Raw genomic sequence first — 26,953 nt, forward strand, 5'->3', positions numbered from 1 at the left:
TTTTATATTATTGTATACATAATTTTTCATATTATATATAAATTATAAGGATTATTTTGTAATTATACTTAAATCATCTGTCTTTAAAACAACTTATAAAAATTACATAATTATATATATAGCACATCCTATAATAAAAAAGAGAACATTGTTCGAGGGACCTTATAAAGTATACCATCATCAAAATTAATGGTAAGGAATTAGTATAATACAGATCTATGTTGAAAAATGAACAAAATGATAAGCAACTTACCATAAAAGTGATTGTACCATTCCCACAACATCAAAAGAAATACTATTTTGCATTTTTGCAAACTCGATCATGTTTATGGAAAATACATGTTGATACATGTGGCGTAGATCTTCAAGTGGAAACCGCTCATATAATGAAAATAGAGCATAGTTCACTTTCATTAAATGTAATGAATTCATTTTAGAGCAATAATAATCTGGATATGCGGTAAACACTAAGCGTTATAAAATTCTACGAATAAAGCATGTTAGAGACAGAACATGTAAATATTGACGGATCTCTTTTTGAACTTTTAAGAGGATCATCTTCTAGTATTGATGATAGGTAAGTTCATTACATAACATACCGAAATTTAGTTATGAAACAGTATACATATAAGTCAAACCACAATTGAAAATTAAATGACTTAATTCAGTATCTTTGAAGGCGTGTCGAAAGGAGTCTCGAATACGAGTCAATCTCTGCTCTAATCTGGTTTGAGGAGTTGCTCCCGATGCATCTGAACGTCGAATACTCGGGGGCGCAACCTGTGTGCCTGCCTTCCAGTTATTATTTTTTGTTTTATAGTCTTTATCACCTGCGGCTATCAATTTCATCAAAGTAGGGATATTTGAATCAGGCATCCATTTGGGAGGATCCACAGGAACACACGTAAAACTATCAAGATTTGGGTGGAAAAAAGCATTCTGACAGGTAGGATAAATTGATGTTCCACTCTCCATATGATTATGCAAAAGACTCAAATACATGATCCGTATCTTCACATCCCAAAACACCACATTTTCAAAAATAGAGTTTATATTACTGCACAATAAAACCAAATCATTAGACCCGTTTTTGAGGTTTTGGAAGCCCAAGGGTGAGCCTACATATTAGGGCCCTGATTAAATCCAAGTTTTTTTTTAATGTTTTATTAATAAACAATTTTTTGGTCCGAAATTTTTGAAGTTTGATTTTCGGTCCAGACCGAAAAATAAAATAAAGAGGTGATAAAATTTTGCAATTGTGTTTTTATATTATTGTATACATAATTTTTCATATTATATATAAATTATAAGGATTATTTTGTAATTATACTTAAATCATCAGTCTTTAAAACAACTTATAAAAATTACATAATTATATATATATATAGCACATCCAAATGAAGAGAGTAAAACTTAATTTAAGTATACATTTAAAAGTGGTTGATATATATGAAACTACCCTTAATACTTATTACAAGTCAGTTTTACTCACCCCTGTAGAGCAGCATATGAATTTGTATTCAACCAATCACAAAACGCTTTCATTTCCCAACTTGCAGAGAAGTTTCTTATTCTACGTCTGCCAAAGTAGCGAAAGAAATCTGACATAGCTTTTGCCTCATCTGCCCAACTTTGATTTGCTAAATCACAAATAAAGAATGAATTAGTTAAAAAAATTTGACTATGTTTTGTTTAAAGATAATATGTAGAGAATTTTTCTACAATTTATTATCAAACATTAAAAAAAGTTAAACAATTGGGTCAGACCATCTGACCCAATATGTTCGTCGGACGAAGTTGCGAGAACGGCGCGACGGCTTTCATTGTCGTCTTCTTGCTTCATCCCACTGTCATCTTCTTGCTTTCATACAATAGATGTATGGAGTGCTGGTGTTATCTTGTATATTATGCTTGGTGGTGTTACTCCGTTTTATGGTGACAATGTTGAAGACACTTTTGCAGCTTTTCTTCGTTGTAATCTTAGATTTCCCACTAAAATTTTCAGGTTTGTTTCTCCTGAAGCTAAGGATTTGATGAGGAAGATGCTTTCTAAAGATGTTTCAAGAAGGTTTTCTGCTGAACAAGTCCTGCGTAAGTCCTTTGTTACTCTTCGAGTTTTTGTTTTTCGAGTAACCGGAAATCTAGTGGTCATATTTGATATATAATCACATAAGAATCATTCCCATCAAAAATGTGCTTCTAACTGAAACAAAAACAATAACTAACTGAAAAAAATGAAGACTAACTGAAAAAAAAATGAAGACTAACTGAAAAAAAAAATTAAGACTAACTGAAAAAAATGAAGACTAACTGAAAAAAAAATTAGAAACTAACTGAAAAACATTAACTAAATGATGACCAACTGAAAAAAAAAAAGAAGACTAACTGGAAAAAAAATGAAGACTACCTGAAAAAAATGAAGACTATCTGAAAAAAAATGAAGACTACCTGAAAAAAAATAAAGACCAACTGAAACCTAAGTGCATCTAACTGAAGCACAAGTGCTTCTAACTGAAGTGGTCCGACCAGTTGTATTGTGTCAGACGAGTCTGACACAATACCTTCTCTTAAAAAAAAACTATAAAATCTTACTCCTTTCTTCAAAAGAAGTAAAGCCTATGTTGTCTCCTGAACCGATGTACGTGGATTCCTCCTCCAATATAGGCATAAAAGGAGTGCTGTGAAACTCAAAAACAGTCCTCACAATGCTTAACATGAGCGTCTTGCACTTGTCATTGGCATATAGATGATGCTCCTGAATCTTTTTGGCCGTTTTGTATTTTAAGCCACGAATGGTGACGTTTGGAAAAAGCTCATTTGCAAGAACTTTTGACGGTGGATTTTTTATTTCACTATGTTTCATCATCAACACTTCTATATACTATAATCTTCCAAGGTGAAAGGAAAAAGATATGTCGGAATCCGTTCCATCCTTCTCAAGATATCATGGAGCTCCCTCAATCTATGTGGAGGCTTACAATTTACTTTGCTGTAGGACAAAGTATCTTCCCCACAGCTTATCGACATTTTATCATCAATTTAGGCTTTATATTCATCTGCAAGTTGAACGGAAGAGTATTGACGATAAAAAAATACCTTTTGCACAACTTTACATGCTTATCATAGACTGTACCTGATATTATGCCTCCCACCTTCCATTCATACAACACTAATCACCTTCCATTTATCTTGCATCATATATTGTCGAGATTATTTGCAATATAAATAAAGTTGCAGAATTCAATTCCATCACTGGATGTGTTTGTGTGTAAACACTCCTTTCGGGATGACTACTTCATCTATTTCTTTATTTATCTCATAAATGCTTATTAGAGTAACTTTTTCATATTACATCATGTGCTAATTATAATTTTGGTCTTATTTTCATCTTTTAAAGATACTCGAAAATAATAAAGGTCCAACAGATTAACAAACGGAGGACATTACTTGAGGCTTCAAATTGGCTACCATCATTGTTTTGCTAGATCTTAGTATTAGTTAGCTTTGTAGGCTACAATTACATTTTTAGTTTGTTTTAATTTTGTGGTATTTTTAGAAACATATTAGTTATGAAGTATTAGGATTTGATGAACGTGTGTAGGGATTTTAATTGTACGAACTACGTTTATGATTTATGATAATATATACATTGTTCGAAGTATTTTTATGTAATCTTTATGTTTCATTGTTGACTTTATATTCTAAATTACTATGAGAAGGTATTGTGTCAGACCGTCCGACCATAATCTTTGGTCGGACGACTTTCAGTTGGTTTCAAAAAAAATTCAGTTGGTTTCAACTTTTTTTCAATTGGTTTCAATTTTTTTTCAGTTGGTTTCAATTTTTTTTCAGTTGGTTTTAATTTTTGTTCAGTTGGTTTCAAATTTTTTCAGTTGGTTTCAATTTTTGTTCTGTTGGTTTCAAAAAAATTTCAGTTGGATGTCTTTTAAGTTCAGTTACTTATCTTATTGTTTCATTTACGTGTTTTATTCTAACTGAAAACAAAACTTAAGTAAATGAAATAAAATAACTTCTAAATGAAAGCAACTTACTTCTAAATGAAAGTAACTTACTTCTATGTCTTAACCTCTTCTCTCTCCTGACTTACTCTCCACTCATAACTCCACGTCTTTCCACTCACGAACGTCCGTCGAACCTCGTCCACCATCTCCGCCGTCGTAACCTCCATTGTTGACTTCGAGGAGAGAGAAAAGAGTTGAGTTGAGGGGGTGGGGTGACTCGTGTGACCCGCGAGTCGAGCGAGTTTTGAGGAGAGAGAGAGGAGGGTAGTGAAAGGGGTTTTGGGGAAGATCAGTTTTGAGAAAGGAGTGTAAGTTGAAGAGAGATTTGAAGATGTGAGAGTTGCCATTGATGATTTTTTTTGAAGGTTTTTGCAGGGGTTTTAATGAACTTGGGCTAGCCCGTCTGACCAAATGTTTGGGTCAGACGGTCTGACCCAATACTTTCACAATTACTATATACTTCATCTGTTTCACAATAAGTGAAACATAGAGAAAGCAAAGAGTTACCAAGGAATTTAGAGAGAGAAAGTTGGAACCACAATTAAGTAGAGTGAAAAAGTAATGAACTTGTGGTCCCCTCATACTTTTTTATGGTATATTTGTAATAAGAGTGAACGTTTTTTTACCATTTGGAGCTTGGTTTCACTTATTGTGATTATTCCAAATAAGGAAAGTGTTTCACTTATTGTGAAACGAAGGAAATATTATATTAGTGTATTATTATATATTTGAATTATTTGTTAATTAATTAGGAAAAAAGTACAAAAAGAGTCCATACAAAATCTAGATGCTTTTCCTTATCAAGAACTTATGACAAATATAAGAATAATTTGCCAGCCAAATTTCTCTCAACACTAAAAGGTATCGTGACTAATTGTAGTCGACAAAAAGCGTCTTGAACTAGGACACTTTAAAGTGTCTATAAATTAATTGATGGCACCCCAACTAACTAATGTGGCGATGACTATACGGGTAAGGGAGACGATGTACAAGGATGCCAATGGCGACGCTTTTTGGTGACGCGAAATGCCAACTGATTCTGCTCGACGCTTTTAAGCTTGCCAATTGGGCCAAAAAGTGTCGCCACAACATGCGTTTTCTAGTAGTGCGTACAACTGGTACATAATATCAACTTCTTATTCCATAAATGCATTACTTATAATTTAAAGAATTTTGTAATACATAAGTATAAAATTATAATTTTAGAATAAACAATTAAATTTATTTCATTGTTTGTAAACCATTCTTGAAGTGCTAAATTTTTGTTATGAACATAAATTTTAAAACGATACCTTACAAAAAATGTAATCTCAAATTACAAACAGCTAAATGTAATCTCGGACTATATAAAAAATAAATTTATATTTTTATAAAATTTTAGAATTTAATATCAAATTACACAAGGTTCTCTCTCAAGACTACCAACTAATTACTAGCTATCAGAAACTCAAAGAAATGGACAGGTCCTTAAGTTAAAGGTAAAAAACAGACAAACATGTTCACTTAAACATCAACCATTAAAAAACCCTCCTGGCTAGGGAAATATCCCTCTCTTCGAGAGAATGCTTTTTCTGGAAACCTCACCTCATCATTTCACCAAAAAAAGGCGCCGCCTAACACTAAGTTTTGCCGGCAGAATTCTGCTCTCCATGACAGATGGCATCTATGCCTCTTGACGCATAGCTCCACCTCTTTTACCGCTCAACCTCACAATTCTACCACCTTCTTCAACTACAGTAAAATCCTTTGAAACTATTGTTTTGCCATAAACACCTCAAAACCCAACTTTCCATCCGTTTTTTCGCACTTATTACCATGAATCACAATAACTTTGCTCCTAACCAACAGAGATCTCCGAATTCTACACATATGCAACATCAAGGTACTTTTCAGCGCACGGGAATTCTAATTCACCATCCACCTACTAATATGCTTACTCAAATTAGGTGGTCACATGCTGTTGTCGGTATGTTCTTTGACCACTCCCCCCCCCCCTCCAACACGAGTTTTGTTTTTAATATAATCAATAACCATTGGGAAACTCGCGAACCAATACAAGTGTTTCGTACGGGACAGTACTTTATTTTAGAGTGTCAAAACCTACTGGATAGGGAGGCTATTCTCACTCTAAATACCTCCTTTATCGACGGGAAAATCATCTCCTTTCGTCCAGTCTCGAAAGATCAAGTACCTGCTAGCATCAACTTCAATATGGTGAGAATCTGGGTGCGGATACAGGACCTACCTTGGGGTTTCCTTAATTCAGAGTGGACAGTTCGTATACTGAGTCACGTTGGTTTCATCGATGCACTTAATAGTGAAGGCGCAGGACTCCCTCAACAGCCATATCTTCGTGCAAGGTTAGTAATTGATATTACAAAGCTCCTCATCCCAGGCTGTTTTTTACCTTTAGACATGGGCCGAGTAGCATGGATATATTTCCGCTATGAAGGCATCTTTAAATTTTGCAAAGAATGCGGATGTGTTGGACATAATACTAGGGGTGTGCAAAAATATCCGATCCGAAATATCCGATTCGAAAACCCGCCGATCCGATCCGAAATTTCGGATATCCGATCCGATTTTAAGATTTCGGATATTTCGGATCGGGTATCCGGAAAAAAATTCGGGTTTTCGGATCGAATACGGATCGGGATATTTTAAAATTTTCAACGAACCCGATCCGAAAATCCGGTGATCCAATCCGAAAATCCGGTATCCGATCCGAGAACCCGGTGATCCGATCCGAAAAGTTCGGATATCCGAAAATTTCGGATCGCAATTCCTCCGATCCGAAATTTTCGGATATCCGGATTTTCGGATCGGATCCGGTATCCGACATTGAACACCCCTACATAATACTGGTAGATGTCCATTATCGGCTTATGAAGATAATAAGTTAATCAACTCTCGGCTTCATGAGTTAGAGGAAAATGGGTTACTTGTTCTTCAAACTCACGAAGGAATACCCCTTTACACTAATATGATTAGAGGGTTGATTGATAGGTTTATTCATCGAAACCCTCGTGTCATATTGAGACATGTTCGTCCTCATATGGATCCACCTAGTCATGATCCATACCTTTTCCCTCATCTTTATGGCCAAGACCAAGTAATGTCAGAATCATCCTCGGATGAATATTATGATGCTCGACCGCACTTTCAAAGGGGAGGGGGAGGGATGTACTCACAATATTATTCAGATGATAATTCACAACATCACACTAACCCCCCGCCAGATTTCTCAAATCAATCCTTGCATAGTTTTAATCCAGCTTCTATGAGACATAGGTTGGATCTGAGCCCGGCTCGAGGACGCCGCTTTGGGTTAGGGGATGATTTTGGGAATTCAACTATTAATTATTCTGAAGAGTCCTATGGCCGAAACACGACCTTAGACCTTAACATTCCCCCACCACAGTCGCAAACACAACACCCTAACACCACACAAATGGAACTACACCATATTCCCACCACCACACAACTGGAACCACAACATATGGCCCGTAATGAACCCCATGCACACCGGGTCGACGACATACACCAGGACCTTTCTCACTGGGAACAAGGTAGGTACAGAATGATAAATGGGTATTGTGTTCCTGCACATCAGGTTGGTTTTCAGAAGCAACAGGAATCTCCCCCTTCCATGAGTTCTATTCGGCCAGAGACAGGTACTTTAGCAAGTTTAGTTGCTCAAGGGTGGGCCTTCAACCTCCAGGCCCCAATGAAGCGGGGCCAAGCAACTGGATTGAACGCAATTTGCAGATAGTTAATATGCAGGCCCAAGAAGTGGTACACATGACACATCAAGCTGGGAATTTTTTACCTCTCAATAGAACACAGGCTCCACCAGACTTTCGACATGTTAACCCGTCTAGTAATGAAAGGTTTCAAACTGTGCCTACTATTACTGGAATTGCTACTAACCAATCTGTGCAGGTTTCTCATGAGGATGGGAATAATATAGAGTTAACACAGGAGGGAGAGCCTTACTCTCCTACCTCCCCCCTGCTTCTTCATTTGCATGATACGGATTCTGATATAGTAGATGAGATGGGGGATGAGGAAGTTACTGAAGCACCACGACTTACGCTGGGATTACAATGCACTTCAGCAATGTTTCCTGGAAAGCGAAGAAGAAATGGGGATCATGCTCGTGCTCAATCTGCAAACAGTTTCTTTATGTTTATTGGGAATGAAAACCAAGTCAGAAAGAAAAAACGGCAGAAGCGCTATGAAGAGTGGGACGCTAAAGGCGGCTTTATCATGAGAAGAAACCCATCATCTGATTCTTTTTTTGCAAAAACAATAACGGATGTTTCAATGGCACAGGTACTGGAGGTTGAACCAGAAAGCATGGGATCTGATAAAGGGAATAGGAAGCAGATAGCACGAACTTCGCCACTAGATTCGACGGGCACTTGGACACTTAAGCGCAGTAGGAGTAACAGTTCACACTCTCCAAGGACATCGCAGATTGGGGACACTGAAAGAGAAGGAATGGAATTTCACTTTTCACTAGTGGTTTCGATTGCAGATGATAGTACTGAAGGGGAAGTGGTTGGCCCAAACCAACCACCACGGGCACCATGAATATCCTTTCATGGAATTTTCGTGGACTTAATGCCAGTGATAGTCCGACAATTCCTTATGTCTGCTGGCTTTTGTCTCAGTTAAAACCTACTTTTCTTTTTTTGCAAGAAACTAAGACTAGTGTTGCTAATGTACATAGTATGTTTAGTTTTACTAATCCAAGTAGCTGTCAAGGTGTCGATGCTAATGATACAAGGGGTGGTTTGGTTCTTTTTTGTTCGGGCCCGAATGTTGTTGATGTAATAGAAAGGTCAAGCAACTTCCTCTTTTGTAAGATATCAGCAATAAATGGGAAGGTATGGTACCGTTTGTTCTTGTATGGTGAATCGCATCCACAACATAGAACAGCGCAATGGCAGACCCTTCGTCAACTTTTACTACCTTTCTCTTCTTATCTTATCATTGGCGACATCAATCAACTTGATCAATACTCTGACGAGATTGGAGGTAGTCCTTTTATTCGTGGTTGGGAAGATATCGTGCAATGGAAAATTAATCTACAACTACAAGATATTCCTTTCACGGGGCCCCGCTTCACATGGACGAATAACAGAGATAATGAGGACCTAATTATGGAGAGACTAGATCGTGCTTATGCCACAGAGGGCTGGATGAGCGAATTCCCAGACACTTTCATACGCAATCTACCTATTACTCAATCCGACCATGGACCCATTTTCCTTCAAACTCAACTACAAAAAAGGCAACGAGACGACCATATCAAATTGAGAATTGGAGTCTACATTATGCAGAGGTAAAATTGATGGTTTCTGAAATTTGGGCATTGCATATAGTTGGTTCCCCAGCTTATTCTCTAACTCGCCGGCTTCATATTCTTCGGGATAGACTTAAAGTTTGGTGTCTCGATAAAAAGCTTTTCTGGGGTATAAATTGGAAGACTATATTTGATAGGATGCAATTCTATGGTAACCAAGTTTAGAATCGCGAACAGGGAGTGGTATATTTGCAACACCAACGCCTTATTTTGGAGGAAATTTCGTTAGCCTGCTCCTATTGGCGCCAACGTATGAAGGACAATTATATTCAAATGGGCGATTTACCAACAAAACTTTTATTCAGAAGGCTACGTCAAAAGAAACAAGCTAATGTTATTCACATGCTACAAGATCATAATGGGGTATGGCTGACTCAATCTACTGATTTGGAACTCCATATTCAGCGACATTTTCATTCTCTACTAACGTCGAACGGTGGGGAAGGAGGTGTGAATGGAGATGAAATGGTTGTGGCAACAACTGATGACCACAGCGAGGCTATTGATCTTGTTCTTCGTGAGCTAAACATGCCAACCCTATCTTCGATAGATTCCGAAATGCTCATGCAACCTCTCACTTCAGAGGAGGTCAAAAATGCTCTTTTTTCCTTAGCTGATGGTAAATCCCCTGGGATGGACGGTTATAACGTCGAGTTTTTCAAGACTTACTGGACAACTGTTGGAGACTGTATAACGGAAGCAGCGCAACGGTTTTTCAGGACGGGCCACTTTCTGAAAGAATGGAACCAAACATTGTTAATTTTGATCCCTAAGATTAACCCACCGGTGGAGGTAAACCATTTACGGCCAATTAGTCTTTGTAATGTTCTTTATAAATGCTTGGCTAAATGTTTAGTCCATCGTATGAAATCGTTGCTACCTGTTCTAATTGATGATTATCAGAATGCTTTTGTTCCCGGTAGGGAATGGATGATAACATTCTTATTGCACATGAGATTACTCACCTTATTAATAGGCAACGTCGTGGTGTGAACCATCTAGCTGCGCTGAAGTTAGACATGAACAAGGCCTATGACAGAGTAAATTGGGTTTTCCTTCTAAAGGTTCTGTATGCTTATGGTTTTCCGACCCACTGGGTAAAGATGATCCAGACTTGCATTTCAACAGTCGCATATAGAGTCTTGATTAATGGTAATGCTACTAACGCATTCGCTCCAACATGTGGATTACGGCAAGGCGATCCGTTATCACCTTATCTCTTTTTGTTTTGTATGGATATATTATCACGGATGACCAGTCTGGCTACTGATATTAGGAAATTCCAGGGTTTAAAGATGGGGAAGCAGGGACCAACAATCTCACATTTGTTTTTTGCGGATGACTCTATGTTCTTCTTCAAAGCTTCCAGGGACTCTTGTCGGGCGGTGCAGACAGTCATCTCTCGGTTCTGTGCTATTTCAGGACAAGTTTTAAACTTACAGAAATCTTTTGTTAAGTTCACCCCTAACACTCCAGTGGAAACTCAAACTGACTACAAAGCTATATTGTGTATGGATTCACAAGCCTCCCTTGGTACTTATCTTAGAATCCCGATTGACTTCCAAACTACTAAAGTACAACAGTTTACCCCCATATTGGATAAAATTAGTCAACGAATTTCTAGTTGGAGCTACACTAATATCTCTCAACCAGCCAAATTGATTATAATTAACTCCATTCTCATTGGTGCTATCTTAAACCACCTAGTTGTTTTCCGAATTCCAACTACAATAACAAATAAAATCGACAGTCTGTTCGCCTCCATCTTCTGGAAAGATGCTCATGGTAGAGATGTTCATTGGAAGAAGCGGAACATTATTCAAGCTCCATGCAGCTCCGGGGGTCTAGGTATTCGGAATGTAAGTTTGTTTAATCAGGCACTGTTAATGAAAAAAGCTTGGCGACTTTCTCGGAATCCGCACTTGCTCCTTGCCAAGGTTTATAGTAAAAACCGAACGGAGGGATGCTCTCCATTGCGTTTTTCACAACAGGCTTCTTGGGGTCGTAAAGGGATTTTTTTGGCGGACAACTTACTCCAAAGGCACATGCACTGGAAGGTGGGTAATGGTAGGAATGTTAGAGTCTCCACGCAGGTATGGCTGCATGGCTTAACTCCTGTTTTTCGAGACAGGACCTCGTTATCAGAAGCCCGGAAAATTAAGGTAAGTGATTTAATGCTTCCGAACCAACAGAGGTGGGATCTTTGCACTTTGAATCGACTTTTTGAGCCAGATACAACACGAGAAATTAGAAGTCTTGAGCTTCCTACTGACCCGCAACAGCGGGATGAACAATATTGGCCTTATAATATCTCAGGTAACTATTCAACCAAATCGGGGTATGTAATGCTACTCGAACAGTAAAACGAAATCTGCAGCATGACACCCAACAGGGACACTACGTTCTTTCGTATTCTCTGGGTGTTGCACATCATGCCAAATGGAAACTTTTTCTTTGGAAGTTATGGCACAACGGGTTAGCCACGGCTAATAATCTTTTTACCCGTGATATTGGTAGTTCGAGTGAGTGTCCAATTTGCCTAACTGACATTGAGGATACTCAGCACTTATTCCGTCAATGTCCTCTAGCCATCTAGGTCTGGGATAGATGCTTTTGAGGACTATAGATGAATGGAAGCACTGCCGGCACTTTTCGTGAATGGCTTACTCATTGGGTGCTTTTCTTTCATAAAGAGGACACTGCTACTCCTAGGTTATCTACTTTCGTGGGTGGCATATGGGCTATTTGGCTTCTTCGGAATGAGCAAGTATTTCGCGGGAGTCGGCCTACATTACATTCGATCACATACCCGTATTAAAATCACTAAAGAGCAGCATGCCATTTTTGTCGCCCAGTTTGATCAAACTCGAAATCCCAGAGATCCAACTACGCCACCCGGTTTTCAGTGTGCAAATTTGGGTCAGCATGTAACCCATCCAGGGACTTTTGTTGTCCAGATAGATGGTGTTTGGAACAAGAAAAAGAAAACAGGAGGTTTGGCCTGGGTGAACAGTCTCAATTCAACTTCTGAGACGCCTTTTTTGGGAGATTTTTGCCACGCAAACTCAGCCTTAGCTACTAAAGCTACGGCGTGCCTTAACACAATACAATGGGCAAAAGACACGGGTCATATGAATCTTCGTATTCTCACTGATTCCTATAGGTTAGTTCACTTACTCGCAACAACAGACACCAAGGATATTACCCTCAAATGGACTCTCACTAATATTAGAACACTAGGCATGTTGTTTCAAACTTGTCAAGTACTTCGAGTCTCGCGCGACCATATTACAGGGGCTACTCAGTTAGCACGATGGTGTCAAAGAAATAGAATAGGTTTTAATGCTAGTTTATCTTTGTAGTCTTTGTGTTTTCTTGTAAGTTTTACCTGATGTCAAAAAACTTTTTAGCATACAAAAGACATGTTGAACGTTTAAAAATAACTCATTAAAACAAAACAAATGTATCTTAAACATGCAGCAAAAAATTTGTGCAAAGTGAAATAAATTTATTAACAAATATCAGCATCAAAAGTATTTTTTTAAAGTACTTGATATATGATTAATCTTAATAATCAATAATAATTTTTCTACAAATTCTTATATGCGGCCGGCGACACGAGAAGTTACAGGTGTGGCCGCGCGCAACACGCTGTCAGCCAGTCAGATCATTTCAAATGGTCATATCTCACTCGTTTCTGATCAGAATTGAGCTTTTGACTAGGCGTTGGAAAGATATCGAGCCAAATTTTCATCTCCAACTTGAATCTTTCCAACATATTAAGTGTGCTGTGAGATATGACATTTTGAAGTTGACTCTTACGCACAAACACTTATAAACAAATGGAGTCACTCTTATGAACAGATGGAGTTACTCTTATGACCAAATGGAGTTACTTGTATGAGTATGTAGTTACTTTTAACAATTAAAGGGTATCACTCCTATAAAGAAATGTGGTTACTCTTATAAGCAAATGCGGCTAGTTTTGTGAACCTTTGGGGTTACTCATATGATTAGATGAGGTTACTCGTATGATTTATTGAAGTTACTTGTGTAAATAAATGAGGTTACTAGTATGAATTAATTGGGTTACTCATAAGATTAAATGAGGTTACTCATAGATTAAATGACATTACTAGTATGAATTAATTATATTACTCATATGATAAAAATGGAGCTACTCATATAATAAAATGGGGTTATTTTTGTGAATAATTAGGGTTACTCGATCAAATAGGGTTCATCATATGATTAAATAAGGTTAATATTGTGAAATAATGAGGTTACTCATATGAAAAAACAAAGTTACTTGTGTGAACAAATGAGGTTACTCATTTGAATAAATGAGGTTATTAATCAGTTTATTTTTATGAATGAATGAGGTTACTCTTATAAGCAAATGTGATTACTTTTGTGAATTTTTGGGGTTACTCGTATGATTTATTGAAGTTACTTGTATAAATAAATGATGTTACTAGTATGAGTTAATTGGGTTACCAGTATGAATTAATTGGGTTACTCATAAGATTAAATGAGTTTACTTATAGATTAAATGACATTACTAGTATGAATTAGTTGGGTTACTTATATGATAAAAATGGGGTTACTCATATAATAAAATGGGGTTACTTTTGTGAACAATTGAGGTTACTCGATCAAATGGGGTCATCATATGATTAAATAAGGTTAATATTGTGAACTAATGAGGTTACTCGTATGAAAAAACGAAGTTATTTTTGTGAACAAATGAGATTAGTCATTTGAATAAATGAGGTTAGTCATTTGAATAAAAGGTTACTAATCAGTTTATTTTTATGAATGAATGAGGTTACTCTTATAAGCAAATGCGATTACTTTTGTGAACCTTTGGGGTTACTCGTATGATTAAATGAGGTTACTCGTATGATTAATTGAAGTTACTTGGATAAATAAATAAGGTTACTAGTATGAATTAATTGGGTTACTAGTATGAATTAATCGGGTTACTCATAAGATTCAACGAGGTTACTAGCTCATAGTTAAATGATATTACTAGTATGAATTAATTGGGTTACTCATACGATAAAAAAGGGGATACTCATATAATAAAATGAGGTTACTTTTGTGAACAATTGTGAATAAGATGGATGAGTAACCCCATTTTATTATATGAGTGACCCCATTTTTATCATATGAGTAACCCAATTAATTCATATTAGTGATGTCATTTAATCTATGAGTTAGTAACCTCGTTGAATCTTATGAGTAACCCGATTAATTCATACTAATAACCTCATTCATTTATACAAGTAACTTCAATTAATCATACGAGTTACCTCATTTAATCATACAAGTAACTCCAAAGGTTCACAAAAGCAACCACATTTATTCAAACGAGTAACATCATTCATTCATAAAAGTAAACTGGTTAGTAACCTCATTTATTCAAATGAGTAACATCATTTGTTCACAAAAGTAACTTCGTTTTTTCATACGAGTAACCTCATTAGCTCACAATATTAACCATATTTAATCATATAATGACCCTATTTGATCGAGTAACCGCATTTTTATCATATGAGTAATCCAATTAATTCATACTAATAATGCCATTTAATTTATGAGTAACCTCATTTAATCTTATGAGTAACCCAATTAATTCATACTAGTAACCTCATTTATTTATACAAGTAACTTCAATAAATCATACGAGTAACTCCAAAGGTTCACAAAAGTAACCACATTTGTTTATAAGAGTAACCATATTTCTTTATAGGAATGACACCCTTTTATTGTTAAAAGTAACTACATACTCATACAAGTAACTCCATTTGGTCATAAGAGTAACTCTATCTGTTCATAAGAGTAACTCAATTTGTATATAAGTGTTTATGCATAAGGGTCAATTTCAAAAAGTCATATCTCACAACACACTTAATATTTTGGGAAGATTCAAGTTGAAAATGAAAACTTGGCTCGATAGCTTTCCAACGCCTGGTCAAAAGCTCGATTCCGATGAAAATCGAGTGAGATATGATCATTTGAAAATGAGCTGACAGACTGACAACGCATCGCGCGCGGCCACACCTGTAATTTCGCGTGTGGCTGGCCAAACACAAGACGCTGTAATTTTTCTGTATGCATCGTTCATTCATTCTTGACAATCGAAAATATTATATCATTCGGTATTGTTTGTTCTGTCTTAATAATTGATAACATTATTTATTTCAGGTTTTATCTTCATCTCAATGATACTAATTATTTTTACATAATCCCATATACACATTAGAGTCGACAAGCTTGCTGAAGGAAATATATACATTCAATGACAATAATTCGGCTGGAATGTAACCACTGACATGAACCTGGTAACATTATGCAACCAACACCGCAAATATCATCGAAAATGTATAATTCCACCGGAAAAGTGATGTGGACGGAATCTTAGGATACACCATAACTTGTAATAAAATTTCATACGTACATAATGAAATAAATTCTAACAAAAATGATATGGACTATACAAATAATGATATAAATTTGATGACATTTTATCATTTTTTTTTCATATCATTTGAATTTTTTCATATAAAAGAAATGGTTGCTTTTGGTTGTTACAAACCCCCCATAATGAAAAAGAAAGTTAAGTGAATTCCACCAACTACTACTAGTAGTAACTCGTTAAACAGATCAAAGTTACCATATCAAGTACTTATATCGGATAGGCAATTCCAGAAAAAATGTTTCTCTTCTCCTTTGGTCATTCATTTTGCTTGAAGACTGAACTAATAGTACTACGTAAAGCAACCCAAATATATATCATCAAGAATCGACACGGTCTGCTGCGGTATCGAGTATTGACAGGGCTTCATATGCTGATTTTCATCAATCCCAATTTCCTCATTATGTTTTCAATTGCTGTACTCGTAAGAGCATCTGAGAATTACTGCTTACTCCAAGCTGACATAGTAAGAGAGCTAGATAGAAACATTTTCCTAGGTACCTGCCACTTGGAGTTAAGGGAGGAACTTGGTAAGTTACCAGCAAGAGAGCCTTATGGTGACTTACCAGCAAGAGAGCCTCCTAGCAGAGTATCCAGTTAATTCTTCTGAACAAAAAATGCTCTGACTGCCCAGGTCCAGGGTTCGTCTTGAGAAGACGTGAAGCATACCTAGATGACAAGCTACATTTAGAGGCCAGAGCTCACCAATCCTCTCCAGCCATCTCGCATTTTGCACGGTTGAAAAGCCTGAGTTTTTACTGGTACATTACTTAGTACATGATAAATCACCAAAGCAACTCAAAGTTGTGCATTATTAGAAATGGAAAAACATCATGCAAACGCAAAGCACCACAAAGACACGAGCGTTGGGGGGGGGGGGGACAAAATAATGTTAGTGGAAAGTGGATGGAAAAACGTCAAAGTTATGGTAGACGACAAACCCGAAAAGGCGAATGTCAAGGCGACTACTCAGATATTCAAGTACCATTGTCCACCTCAAATGTTAGAAAGGGGAAGAGAAACATATCATCACAAAACTATCAGAATAAAGAAAACTAAAAATGTAATAGAGGCTCATGTTCAACAAGTTAGAAACATTATTCAAGCCATTTATTGCACTAGAAGTATCATGTAGCATACAAAGGGGGCAATAACATTGGAAGTCTTACTTGATCCACATAAATCCTGCTGTAAAAAGCTTTGGTGATGTTCACTTGCCACATAGCATAGCGTAAGGAGATTCTTTTGCCAACTGCATATTCATGAGATAATCAGGGAAATATACATAATCTCAGCCAAATCCCTATAGAATTTAACTTCATATATGAAACACATCATATCCTGTGGTCTAGCATTTTCCAGCAGTTGGGATATAATAGTATCTTATTACTTTCTTTCTGTAATAACTTGCATTGTGAGTGTATGTAGAACTTGGGAATCCAATATAATGGCATCATCCCTTTCAGAAAACTTATGAATTAAGCAAACACAATATGAAGGGAATATCGTGCAGAGTAGAAACTTAGAGTGCTAGGAGTAGGGACAGAAGCCATGTACCATTATCTTCTCATAGCCTAAATGCAAGGGAGAATTTATTCATTTTTGCAGATGATGGAGCATATTCTGACCTGCTATAGCAAATCAGGAAATCCTCGCACCAAAACAATCCAAAGTTGTGTTGACTTGCTATAGCAAATCAGGAAAATCCTCCCACCAAACCAACCCGAAGTTGTTATCACTTGTTTACACACTCGGTCAGAAAAACAATATAAGGGACCGTTTGTTTTTTGTAGTTTGGTCCGGTCTATTGCTCTTTCCTTGTGCTTATTTTGCTTTAGGAGGTCGGTTTATGGGCACAACCTCCGTAATGTCATGGCCTACCCATGGAATGACCGCCTCTTATTTGGAGGCTGCAATTTCTTAACCACAGCAATTTCTACTCCTGCTAATTAAAGCACACTCTTTATTGTTGCTGTGGGGTCCTGAAGCACAAGGTGATTTTACTCGTTGGCATCAATTAGGCGGCCTGCGGACTTTTGTTGCTCTTCATGGTGCTTTCAAACTAATAAGTTTTATGTTACGTTAACTAGAACTTGCTCGATCTGTTCAATTGCACCCTTATATGCAATCTCTTGAGGGACTAGCTATATCTGGAGATTTTCAACTCTTTCTCCAGTCTCGACCCTTACCACCAAACATGAGACATATTTCAGATCTCCAAGAAAAGAAGGTTCAAATATTTTCTCGATTATTCAAGCTGCCACTACAGTAGAGGTGCTTGTTGGAAGTGTCTGAAATGGATGTATCAAGTTCTCAACTAAAAATATCAGCTATGCAACTTGCACAGGTGAGGTTGAGCTAATTCATGGATCAAATCATCAAAATAATAGAATTAACTATGCTTGGCAAGGTAACATGGCTATCTAAAAGTTTTCAAGAAAATAAATATATTTTTACTTTCTTCAAACTTGCAAAGCTAACCATTGAAAGAGATGAAATATCCTCCTCTCAAAGCCAAAGAAAGCAAAGGTATAAATAGTATTAGAAAGAAGCATTGATTCTAAATGGCCCATGAGTTTCTTGTTACTATGTACATACCCATGGCAGGACTACAATGAGGTTAGCTTCTAACCTTTTACTGTTCGACATTATCACAGGAAAGACTAATGGATCATAGTGACCATTGTGAAGCCAAGTAATTGTGCAACTATCATGAGAGTTTATGCCAGCTATAGGAGCAGCCCTACATCCAACCCCACATAATCATCAGTGAGCAGAGATCTCAAAACTTCATCACTTCATGCAACCGATTCAGCACAAAGATTCTGGCCTATTATTCTTTGAAGTATTACTCCATCATGAGAAAGTAGTTTGAAGTCTAACCTGAATAATAAGCAGCTGCTCTGGCGTGAAAAGGTCCTTTGGCTTTGCATATCATTTCTGCATAGAAGTGCAGGAGGTACTGTGCAACGACATCTAACATAGACTCTGTTATGCCTTGTAAGAGTATACCCACATTGGTAATACTAAGCTCATCAATCGGCTGAGAGTCTGAATGGCTGGAAAAGCGATGAAATCCAGGCTTTTGCCAGCAACCAATTTTCTCCTGACCCCCGTAAATGCATGCATAAGCTGTATCCTTGAAGATCAAGGAGATTCACCGAGCAAACATCTCTTTAGTGTTCAATCAAACAATCATCCGGAAGCAGATTTCACCGATGAAAAGTCTCTTTAGTGTTTGATGACATCGTTCTCCTAACGAACTTTCTGTTCTGGTGCCTCACTTTCCTCTTCAGTGTAACACCTACATTTCTCTTCATCTTGGCAAGCTTATCTTTCCTTCCATCTATATCAGCTTGAATAGCCTTTTCTCTTTTCTCATCTGACAGCAATGCCAATCTTGCAAATTTCTTTGGTTGCACTTCTCCAAGTCTTCCAGTAATTTCCCTGAAAGCAGGAACAAGGCCACGTCGCATGAAACATCCTTCAATAAGTTGCATTGAGTTCAGTTGAGGAAGGGAGGGAGCATTTTTCAACTCAAGGTCAAAGCAAAATGGGGAGTCTTTTAGCCACATTCTAAGGGAATGAGCCTTTGCAACTAGAATTCCGGTTCTTGTCCTGCAGGGCAAAAAAGGTGATCCCATCTCCCAAAGGTATGCCTTTAATGTGCTGTTTAATGAAACCATGTTGTATTCTGCTGTCCCTGTAATTAGAACAACTGATTTTGGAGACTCCGGCGAACCCTCCAGTGATGCATCCTGCACAATGAATAACATTTTAGAACAGTACATCCGTAAGAAGCATTTATATAGATCTCTAGCTCGTAGTGCAGAACTCGGTGTTTTGACTCCAAAAGTACATAAGAAGTCACGGACCCGGAAATGCCTCCACTTTGAAGCCACTTATAGCATACAACATGCCACTGAGAAGTGAGAACTCTTATTCTACTCTGTTTCGTAGCATCTGATTTCACATAGCATTAGTGCAAATCAAATCAAACCAAACCTTAAAGGAATAGCTAACAAGTCCAAGTAATAGATGTTTCAGCATTCCGAACGCTAAAAGTATCATGAAGTGCGACATTCTAAAATCACTACAAAGGGACCTAATATATCTAACTCAGACCTTGTGACTCCTATTATAAGACCAAGGATCACTATTACGACATCAATAGCATTTATATGGAGGTGTATATACATACCACATTTCAAGATGATATACGTAAGTGTGTGCATGTGTGTGTTGGCGAAATGAATGAAAAGGTTTTTGGTGCCTCAAACCTAAGCCACAACTATCTGTTCCTCACCCCAAGTAGAGATAAAAAAAATCACCATACAACACTTCCTATAAGACCAAAGAACATGCTAGCCTTCTGTTTAAAGGAATTATGACCAGAGTTCTCAATACTGATCCTTAAGAACGCTACATAACCTAGTCAAACCCTTCCCCTCTCCACCCCAAAAAAGGAAAAAGAAAGGGAAAAGAAACATAATGCCTAGTTCTTAAAAAAACACTCTTACAGTACAACTAATGGTCTGTTATAAGCTCACAAATTTCCTAAATACCATTGAGATTGAGGAGATAGCCAACCAAAACCGATGAAAAAAGCTGAATTTTCAGAATCAGCCCCTAGATTATTAATGTGGCATGAGTTTCCACCTTTCCACTAACGAAGGATGTTACCTCCGATTAGCCAGGTAGTTTCCATAATTACCTTGCCTTGTATTTAATAACAGTTGCAGGTGTTTAGGCACCCTCGTTCATGTATGGACTATGGAGAGATCAGGAAACAGAAAGGATATACCTCAAGCATCAAGAGTCGCAAGTGATCATTAAGAAAAAATATCATCTATTAAAGAGCATTGACCGTGATCAGATACATCATGCATGGCATGAATCAAAGCCTTTGATCTGAGAGTTCCAAGAGTTAGCTTAAATCCTTGTCCGAAGTAAAACCAACTTAAGCACATACATCAGTTCGTTAAAGTCCTCTATAAATAAGTTCTAGAAACAGCCAGATTGGTGTCACATTGCTACTTCAAATCACAAAGCATAGTGATGATTATTTCTATACAGGACCAAAGGCAGTACCGTTGATTTTCCCCTCTTTAATCAATAGACTTGATTTGCGGGTACCCTAAATTAGAAGGGGATTCTCCATTTTCCAGATTTTCCCTCCATCAATAAAAGATATAAGCCATCATAAGAGATCCCTTCTGAAAGAGCATTACCTTTGAACAGATTTCTCCCCTCCAACTCTCTTGAAACATAGAGTAAAGTTACTTTAGTATTCTAGTTCTAAATCTAGGCCATAAAAAGCAATTTTTTAGGATCCAAATTTATTACTAACATTACGGTCATGCTTGGATTTCGGATGATGTATTTAGAGGGAAAGAAAATAAAGGTGAATGGAGGTTGTGGTAGATTTGAAAAGGTATTGATTGTGTTAGAATGGGAGAAATATTAAACCCGGGTAATGAATCACCCCCAATGGTAATAATTTCCCGTTCCACCTTTCTCTCCTTTAATCTCTACATCTTTTCTTCTACTACCACATAAACTCATCTTCATCACCCCCAAGTGCATTACCCCCCTAATCCAAGCATGCCCTAAGGAAATACTCTTTCCGTTGCAAAATAATTGCCACACTTCCCTGCCAAAACAGAGCTAAATTTATTTGGCCCTTAAGCTGTGGGCAATTTCCCAATAATTTAGAAGTGCAAAATGTTAAAAGAGCGTTTTTAATATGGTCCATCATAATTCAAAGCCCAAGCATGATGAATCTTTGACTCTGTTGAAATTAAATTCTTAAACATCTTTGCAAGACCAGGGCAAAGCTTTTCTCGTGCCCTTGAATCCAAGGTTTGACCACTAGGCCAGTTCCTTATTTTAGGATGCTCAAAGTATCAGTGCCGAAAGAGATATATATAGTGACTCAAAGAGGTCATTGCATTCAATTACAAGTGAACGAAGAACCTAGACACAAGAACATTTTCTTCTTTCTTTTGGATATGGGGAACAGGAAAAAGGGAAGACTTTAATTGGAAAGTAACGTTTAGGTAGCAGGTAGAAGATATGAGAGGAAGCCTGGCTTCAGCCTCTAAGACTTAAAACCTGGAATTCCTTACAAGACAAACTTAAAACAAGAATTCACGGATTAGATGCTCATAGAGTAATTGATTTCAGGTCACCATCGAAGCAAAATCAAGAAGGAATCCTTGCCTGCATGTGGTCAAGCCATAATGTAAGCCCCACAAGAGCAGCTCCAGCGGACAGCTTTCTGAAATCAGCTCCCCAGTCTTGTTCAGCCACTCTGCACAAATCCACAGAAAACAGCACAATTTATACATTCAGTTAAACTACCAAACAGCACATCAAAGCTCACTGTATCTCACAATCATTGCCAAGCAAGAAATTGATGCATGCAAAGAATTCATGAATATTCATTAGATTTCAGAGATTAAAAGGTGGAAAGTGCTATAAGGTAAAAAGTTAAAGCTTATTGAGCTTCATCGAATTCTCCTCTTAAGGCATAGCTGTGAAATTTAATCATAACTACTATTTCTTGAGTACCATATCTAACAGAATAACATGACACAATTCTATGACTTGTACCTGAATAGATTATCTCGGTATATTCTCCTCTTTACTGCCAGTTGAAAAACCAGTGCAGCTGTAGCCCTGAGATCAAATGCCCACAAGAGATTCTCCAAAGCATTCACAAAGTTAAATGCAGCATTGTCCTCAAGTGGCTCTAATCTCTCAAGCCAATGATCCAAGATGGTAACTAATGATTCCCACTTTTCTGTAAGCAGCCTGTAATTCATAGGAGTCAGTTTCATAAGCGATTATATAAAACATAATCGATCACATAATTGAAAAGGTAGTAAACAAAGTATTATGTAATAATGTCATCGGTTGACTTTTTGCAAACAGCTACCTTATTGGAAGATTAAAACCAGTATCTTGCAGTGCTCTTAAGAGAAACATAGCTTCTTTTGAACTCTGACATAAGCTTGCAGCATAAACAAAGCAAGACCATATTCTATGGTCGGGCTCCAAACCATCATTCTTCATTTCTAGAAGCTTCTGAATTCCAGCATTATGATCTCCAGTTTTTAGAAAGGCGTCGATAACTGAACTGTACGGCAGTGTGCTAAGATTAAAACCTGATAGCTTAAGATTATCAAGGACCTTCTCGGCTTCTTTAGGTTGTCCAGAACTTCCATAAGACATCATAAGTAGATGCATTGTTGCAACGGTGGGCTCAACACCAACTTCCTTCATTTGAATAAGTAGCCTTTCAGCTTTATCATGTCTACCAGAATCTCTATACATTTTAATCATTAAATGATAAAATGAACGATCCAACTTAAACCCTTTTGATTGAAAGTCATCAAAGAGCTTCTCGGCTTCATCTAAAAGCTGATGCTTGCTGCAGGCAGCAATCAAGCTTTTGCAAGTGTCCAACTTCAGATCCAAACCCTTCCTTCTCATCTCGTGCATCAGACATAAACCTTCTTCAGGTCTCCGGTCTCGACAATACATCAGTATCAAAGTGTTGTAAGTGTCCTCATCAGCGACAAGTCCAGCTTCTTGAATTTTCTTAAACACTTCAGCAGTCTTTTCATAATTTTCAATCCCTGTGTACATTTTTAGCAACGAATTCCACATTGAAAGATCAAGCTTGAATCCAGCTTCTTCCATCTCAGCAACCATAGCCTCGACATCCCTAACTCGTTTCCCCCGGCATAGCAACCCAATCATAACCCTATACAGATGCATGGTTGGGAGATAACCAGAAGCCTTCATCCCATTATATATTTTCTTTACTTCAAATATATTTCCAGCTTTTGCAAATGCTTCAAGCATCAAAAGGATGGTGCTTTTACTAATCTTAAAACCCATGTCTTGAAGCTCTTGAATCAACACATACAGCTCATTTAGTCTCCCATCTACAACTAAAGCTTGCATCAGCAGATTGATCGTATCTATGATTGGAGAAGGTCCGTCTCTCATCATTGTATTAAAAGCTGCCCTAGCTTGTTCATAACAACCGTATGCAGCATAAGCTTGTATCAGTGCATTCCAGACCTTCCTGTCCAATATCTTAGACCTTTGCCTTAGATAAGCAACAACACTCTCCGCCTTCTGTAATTCCTTTATATTCCCATATGTATTAATAAGGTTAACAAATATGCCAACATCCTTAAATATCACGCCTTTATCTTCTGCTTCATCAACAACCCACTGTGCTGTCTCCGGAAGGGACAGTTGACAATATATGAATGGCATACTTTGGTATAGATCATGAGATGGCTCAACTCTCAAAAATTTCATATCTGAAAATATCTGAGATGCAATATCAAAGCGTTCAGATTCCTTGCAACACATTATCAGAGACTCATACATCATGCAGTTCCCACTAAATGAGACAGACTCCTTTATGTTATAATACTGTTCCAGTGCTGCATCAAGTTGGTTACTCCTGCAAAACACAATTACCAAGGCCTCCTCAACAAGCTCCTGAGATGAAGAAGCATAATCCCTAAGATAATTAAGCAAATCTTCTGCTTCCACGAGCCGACCAGAGGAGCTATATGAACTGAGGATAGATAATAGAATTTTACGGTCCAAATCATATCCCTGAACAATAGCCAACCTCAGCATTTGACCAGCCTCGTCAAAGCATTCACCTTGAACAAGAGTGGAAGATATATCTAGTGGATCCATGGCACATAACTGCTGCATATCTAAGATAACTCTTTGAAGGCACTCTTCTTTGTTATCCTTCTTGAGAAGCTGAATCAGAGAAAGATAAAGGTTGCGATCCGGTATAAAATTGTCACGAACCATATCCTTGTACAACGCCATTGCTTTTTTTGTCTCACTAGATCTCAAAAGGATATCCATCATAACACAGTATGCCAACTTATCGGGCTTTATTCCAGATCTCAGCATGCAGTGAAATGTTTCTTCAGCCTCTATTTGCTTCCCAGCTTTACCATACCCACATATCAAAGCACTAAAAGTCCGCAAAGTTGGCCTAACTTCGCTATCCAACATCTCTGACATTAAGTTTGCAGCCTCAGTTATTCTATTGGCTTTCCCAAGACAATCAATTAATACAGTGTAAGTAACTGCATCAGGAACTAGTCCAGACAATTTCATGTTTCTATATAGATCCAAAGCCATATCATGCTGTCCTTGCTTACCATACATGTGAAGGATAGTGTTGTAAGTCATCTCATCCTCCATGAATCCTCTTTTCACCATTTCTTCACAAGTCTCTCTTACCTTCTCATTATGTCCTTCTTTAGCATATGCATACAATAACGAATTATATGTCACGGCATCTGGGAAAAACCCTTTTGTCTCCAGTTCTCTAAGAATTTTTTCAGCCCTACTTGCCAGTCCACATCTAGCAAAAACTGAAATCATGGCATTATAGGTCCATAGATCAGGTTGGCAACTATTAGCCTCCATATCACCAAATACCTTTATCGCCTCCTGCAGATTGGACTGACGAGAGCAAGCGCTAATAAGAGTGTTATAAGTTATAGTATCTGGTCGAATACCCGATCTTCTGACCTCATTTAAAAGGTCCATGGCCAAATTCGGCTCTAGAGGACCTGACTTCAAACGCGCATTTATCAAAGTATTGAAGCTTACAAGATCTGGCTCACAACCACGCTCTCGCATCAAATCCAGCATTTCTTGAACCTTTGAGAACCTACTATTTCTTGCATAAACCCCCATCATTGCATTGTAAACCTGAACAGTATTACCAGCAGAAGACTCCGCCCTTACAAAAATCTCCACAGCCAATTCTTCCTGGTTCGCCTTTCCAAGTACAGCCAATATAGTGGCTAGCATACGAGCATTAGGCGAATACCAATGCCTAAGATTTAACCATTCATAAACTTCCAAAGCTCGCTGCCAACTCGATTGGCCAACCCACTTCACCATAAAACAATAATCAGTAGGAGTCATCTGCACCATTTTCTCATCCAACACATCAGCTACAAATTCATCAGGCCCCAACCCTAATATTTTGTCAGTCAAAAATTGAACCCTCTTCCTCCAATCTTTAGCCCTTTTAAGAGCCAATTTAGTCATTTTCTTAGCCTTATTCTTACTAGGCCTACCCAAAACCTCTAGATTCTCAATATTAACTTCTAAATCCCCTACATCATCCATGCTACCTGCATCATCATCATCATCATCAACCCCTTCAATATCCTCCGAATTATTCGCCGTTTCGGCGACATGGGTCGGTAAATTAGAGGTGAAATTTGAATGGGTTTGCGGCAATTGATGAATTTCTGCAAGTTTCGAATTGGGCCATCTCACAGAAGGAAATGCCCTACTATAACTGAATTTTTTAGGGTTTGATTCTTCAACTGTATTTTCAGTTGATGTAGATGAAGATGAAGCTAAAGTGCAATGACAAGGAATGCAATTTCGTACCTTGGATAGTGAATCTATGTGCAAGGGTGACGCTGATACTGCAAAAGTGCCAGAATTTGCCATTGTTATTGCCATTTTGAGAGAAATCAGCAGCTTTTTGAGACGTTTTTACAAGAGGGTCTAATAGATAACTGGATTTAGCTCATGTTGTTGGCGGGACATTCATTATTCATTATTCATTATTCATTATTCATTATTCATTATTCCGTTTTCCGTAAATGGTTGTTGCCTGTTGGTGTGGTGACTTGGTGAGTGTGCTATGGCCTATGGATATTTCATGAGAATAGGATATTTGGCAATTGGTTGTTATTGCCTTACTAGGTAGTTCGCTCGTGCGGCGAAATTTTTATTATATTATATTTTAAGGTAAGCTACTTCTAATTTGGTTAGTTTATTGTTAATTACATTGTTTATTAGTGTTATTAATTAGATAATCGGATCTGAAATGGTGTTAGCATTGTAATTCGGGTTTTAGGGTTTTGTTTTTCAATTTGGGGATTTTTGAATTAAAGCTTGAATTGATTAAAAAACTGATTTCCTTGTTAATTGATAACTCCTAGCTATGATTTAAGAATGATTTTGGAATCAATTTTGATTTTTAATGTACTG

At 37.5% G+C, this 26,953-nt stretch overlaps 1 protein-coding gene across 8 annotated transcripts; it reads right to left on the reverse strand.

Annotated features, from left to right (window-relative positions):
* Positions 1 to 15,805: 15,805 nt before the first annotated feature.
* Positions 15,806 to 26,565, reverse strand: LOC104889026 (pentatricopeptide repeat-containing protein At3g18110, chloroplastic). 8 transcript variants are annotated; one of them, XR_007272564.2, is made up of 7 exons: positions 22,815 to 26,565; positions 22,490 to 22,690; positions 22,097 to 22,187; positions 18,758 to 19,632; positions 17,044 to 17,126; positions 16,544 to 16,621; positions 15,806 to 16,375 (listed from the first exon to the last, which is right to left on the reverse strand). XR_007272564.2 is itself a non-coding variant. In XM_048641206.2 (4 exons), the coding sequence occupies exons 1-4, from the start codon at positions 26,417 to 26,419 to the stop codon at positions 19,087 to 19,089; spliced, it is 4,443 nt and encodes a 1,480-aa protein (XP_048497163.1). In that variant the 5' UTR covers positions 26,420 to 26,565; the 3' UTR covers positions 16,921 to 19,086. The 8 variants fall into 8 exon arrangements, 1 of the variants encoding a protein (XP_048497163.1); XR_007272565.2 differs by having other exon boundaries at positions 15,806 to 16,381; XR_007272563.2 differs by having other exon boundaries at positions 16,441 to 16,621.
* Positions 26,566 to 26,953: the final 388 nt, after the last annotated feature.

This window comes from Beta vulgaris, chromosome 3 (genome assembly GCF_026745355.1).
Source record: "Beta vulgaris subsp. vulgaris cultivar EL10 chromosome 3, EL10.2, whole genome shotgun sequence".
In the NCBI taxonomy this organism is placed as follows: Eukaryota; Viridiplantae; Streptophyta; class Magnoliopsida; order Caryophyllales; family Amaranthaceae; genus Beta; species Beta vulgaris.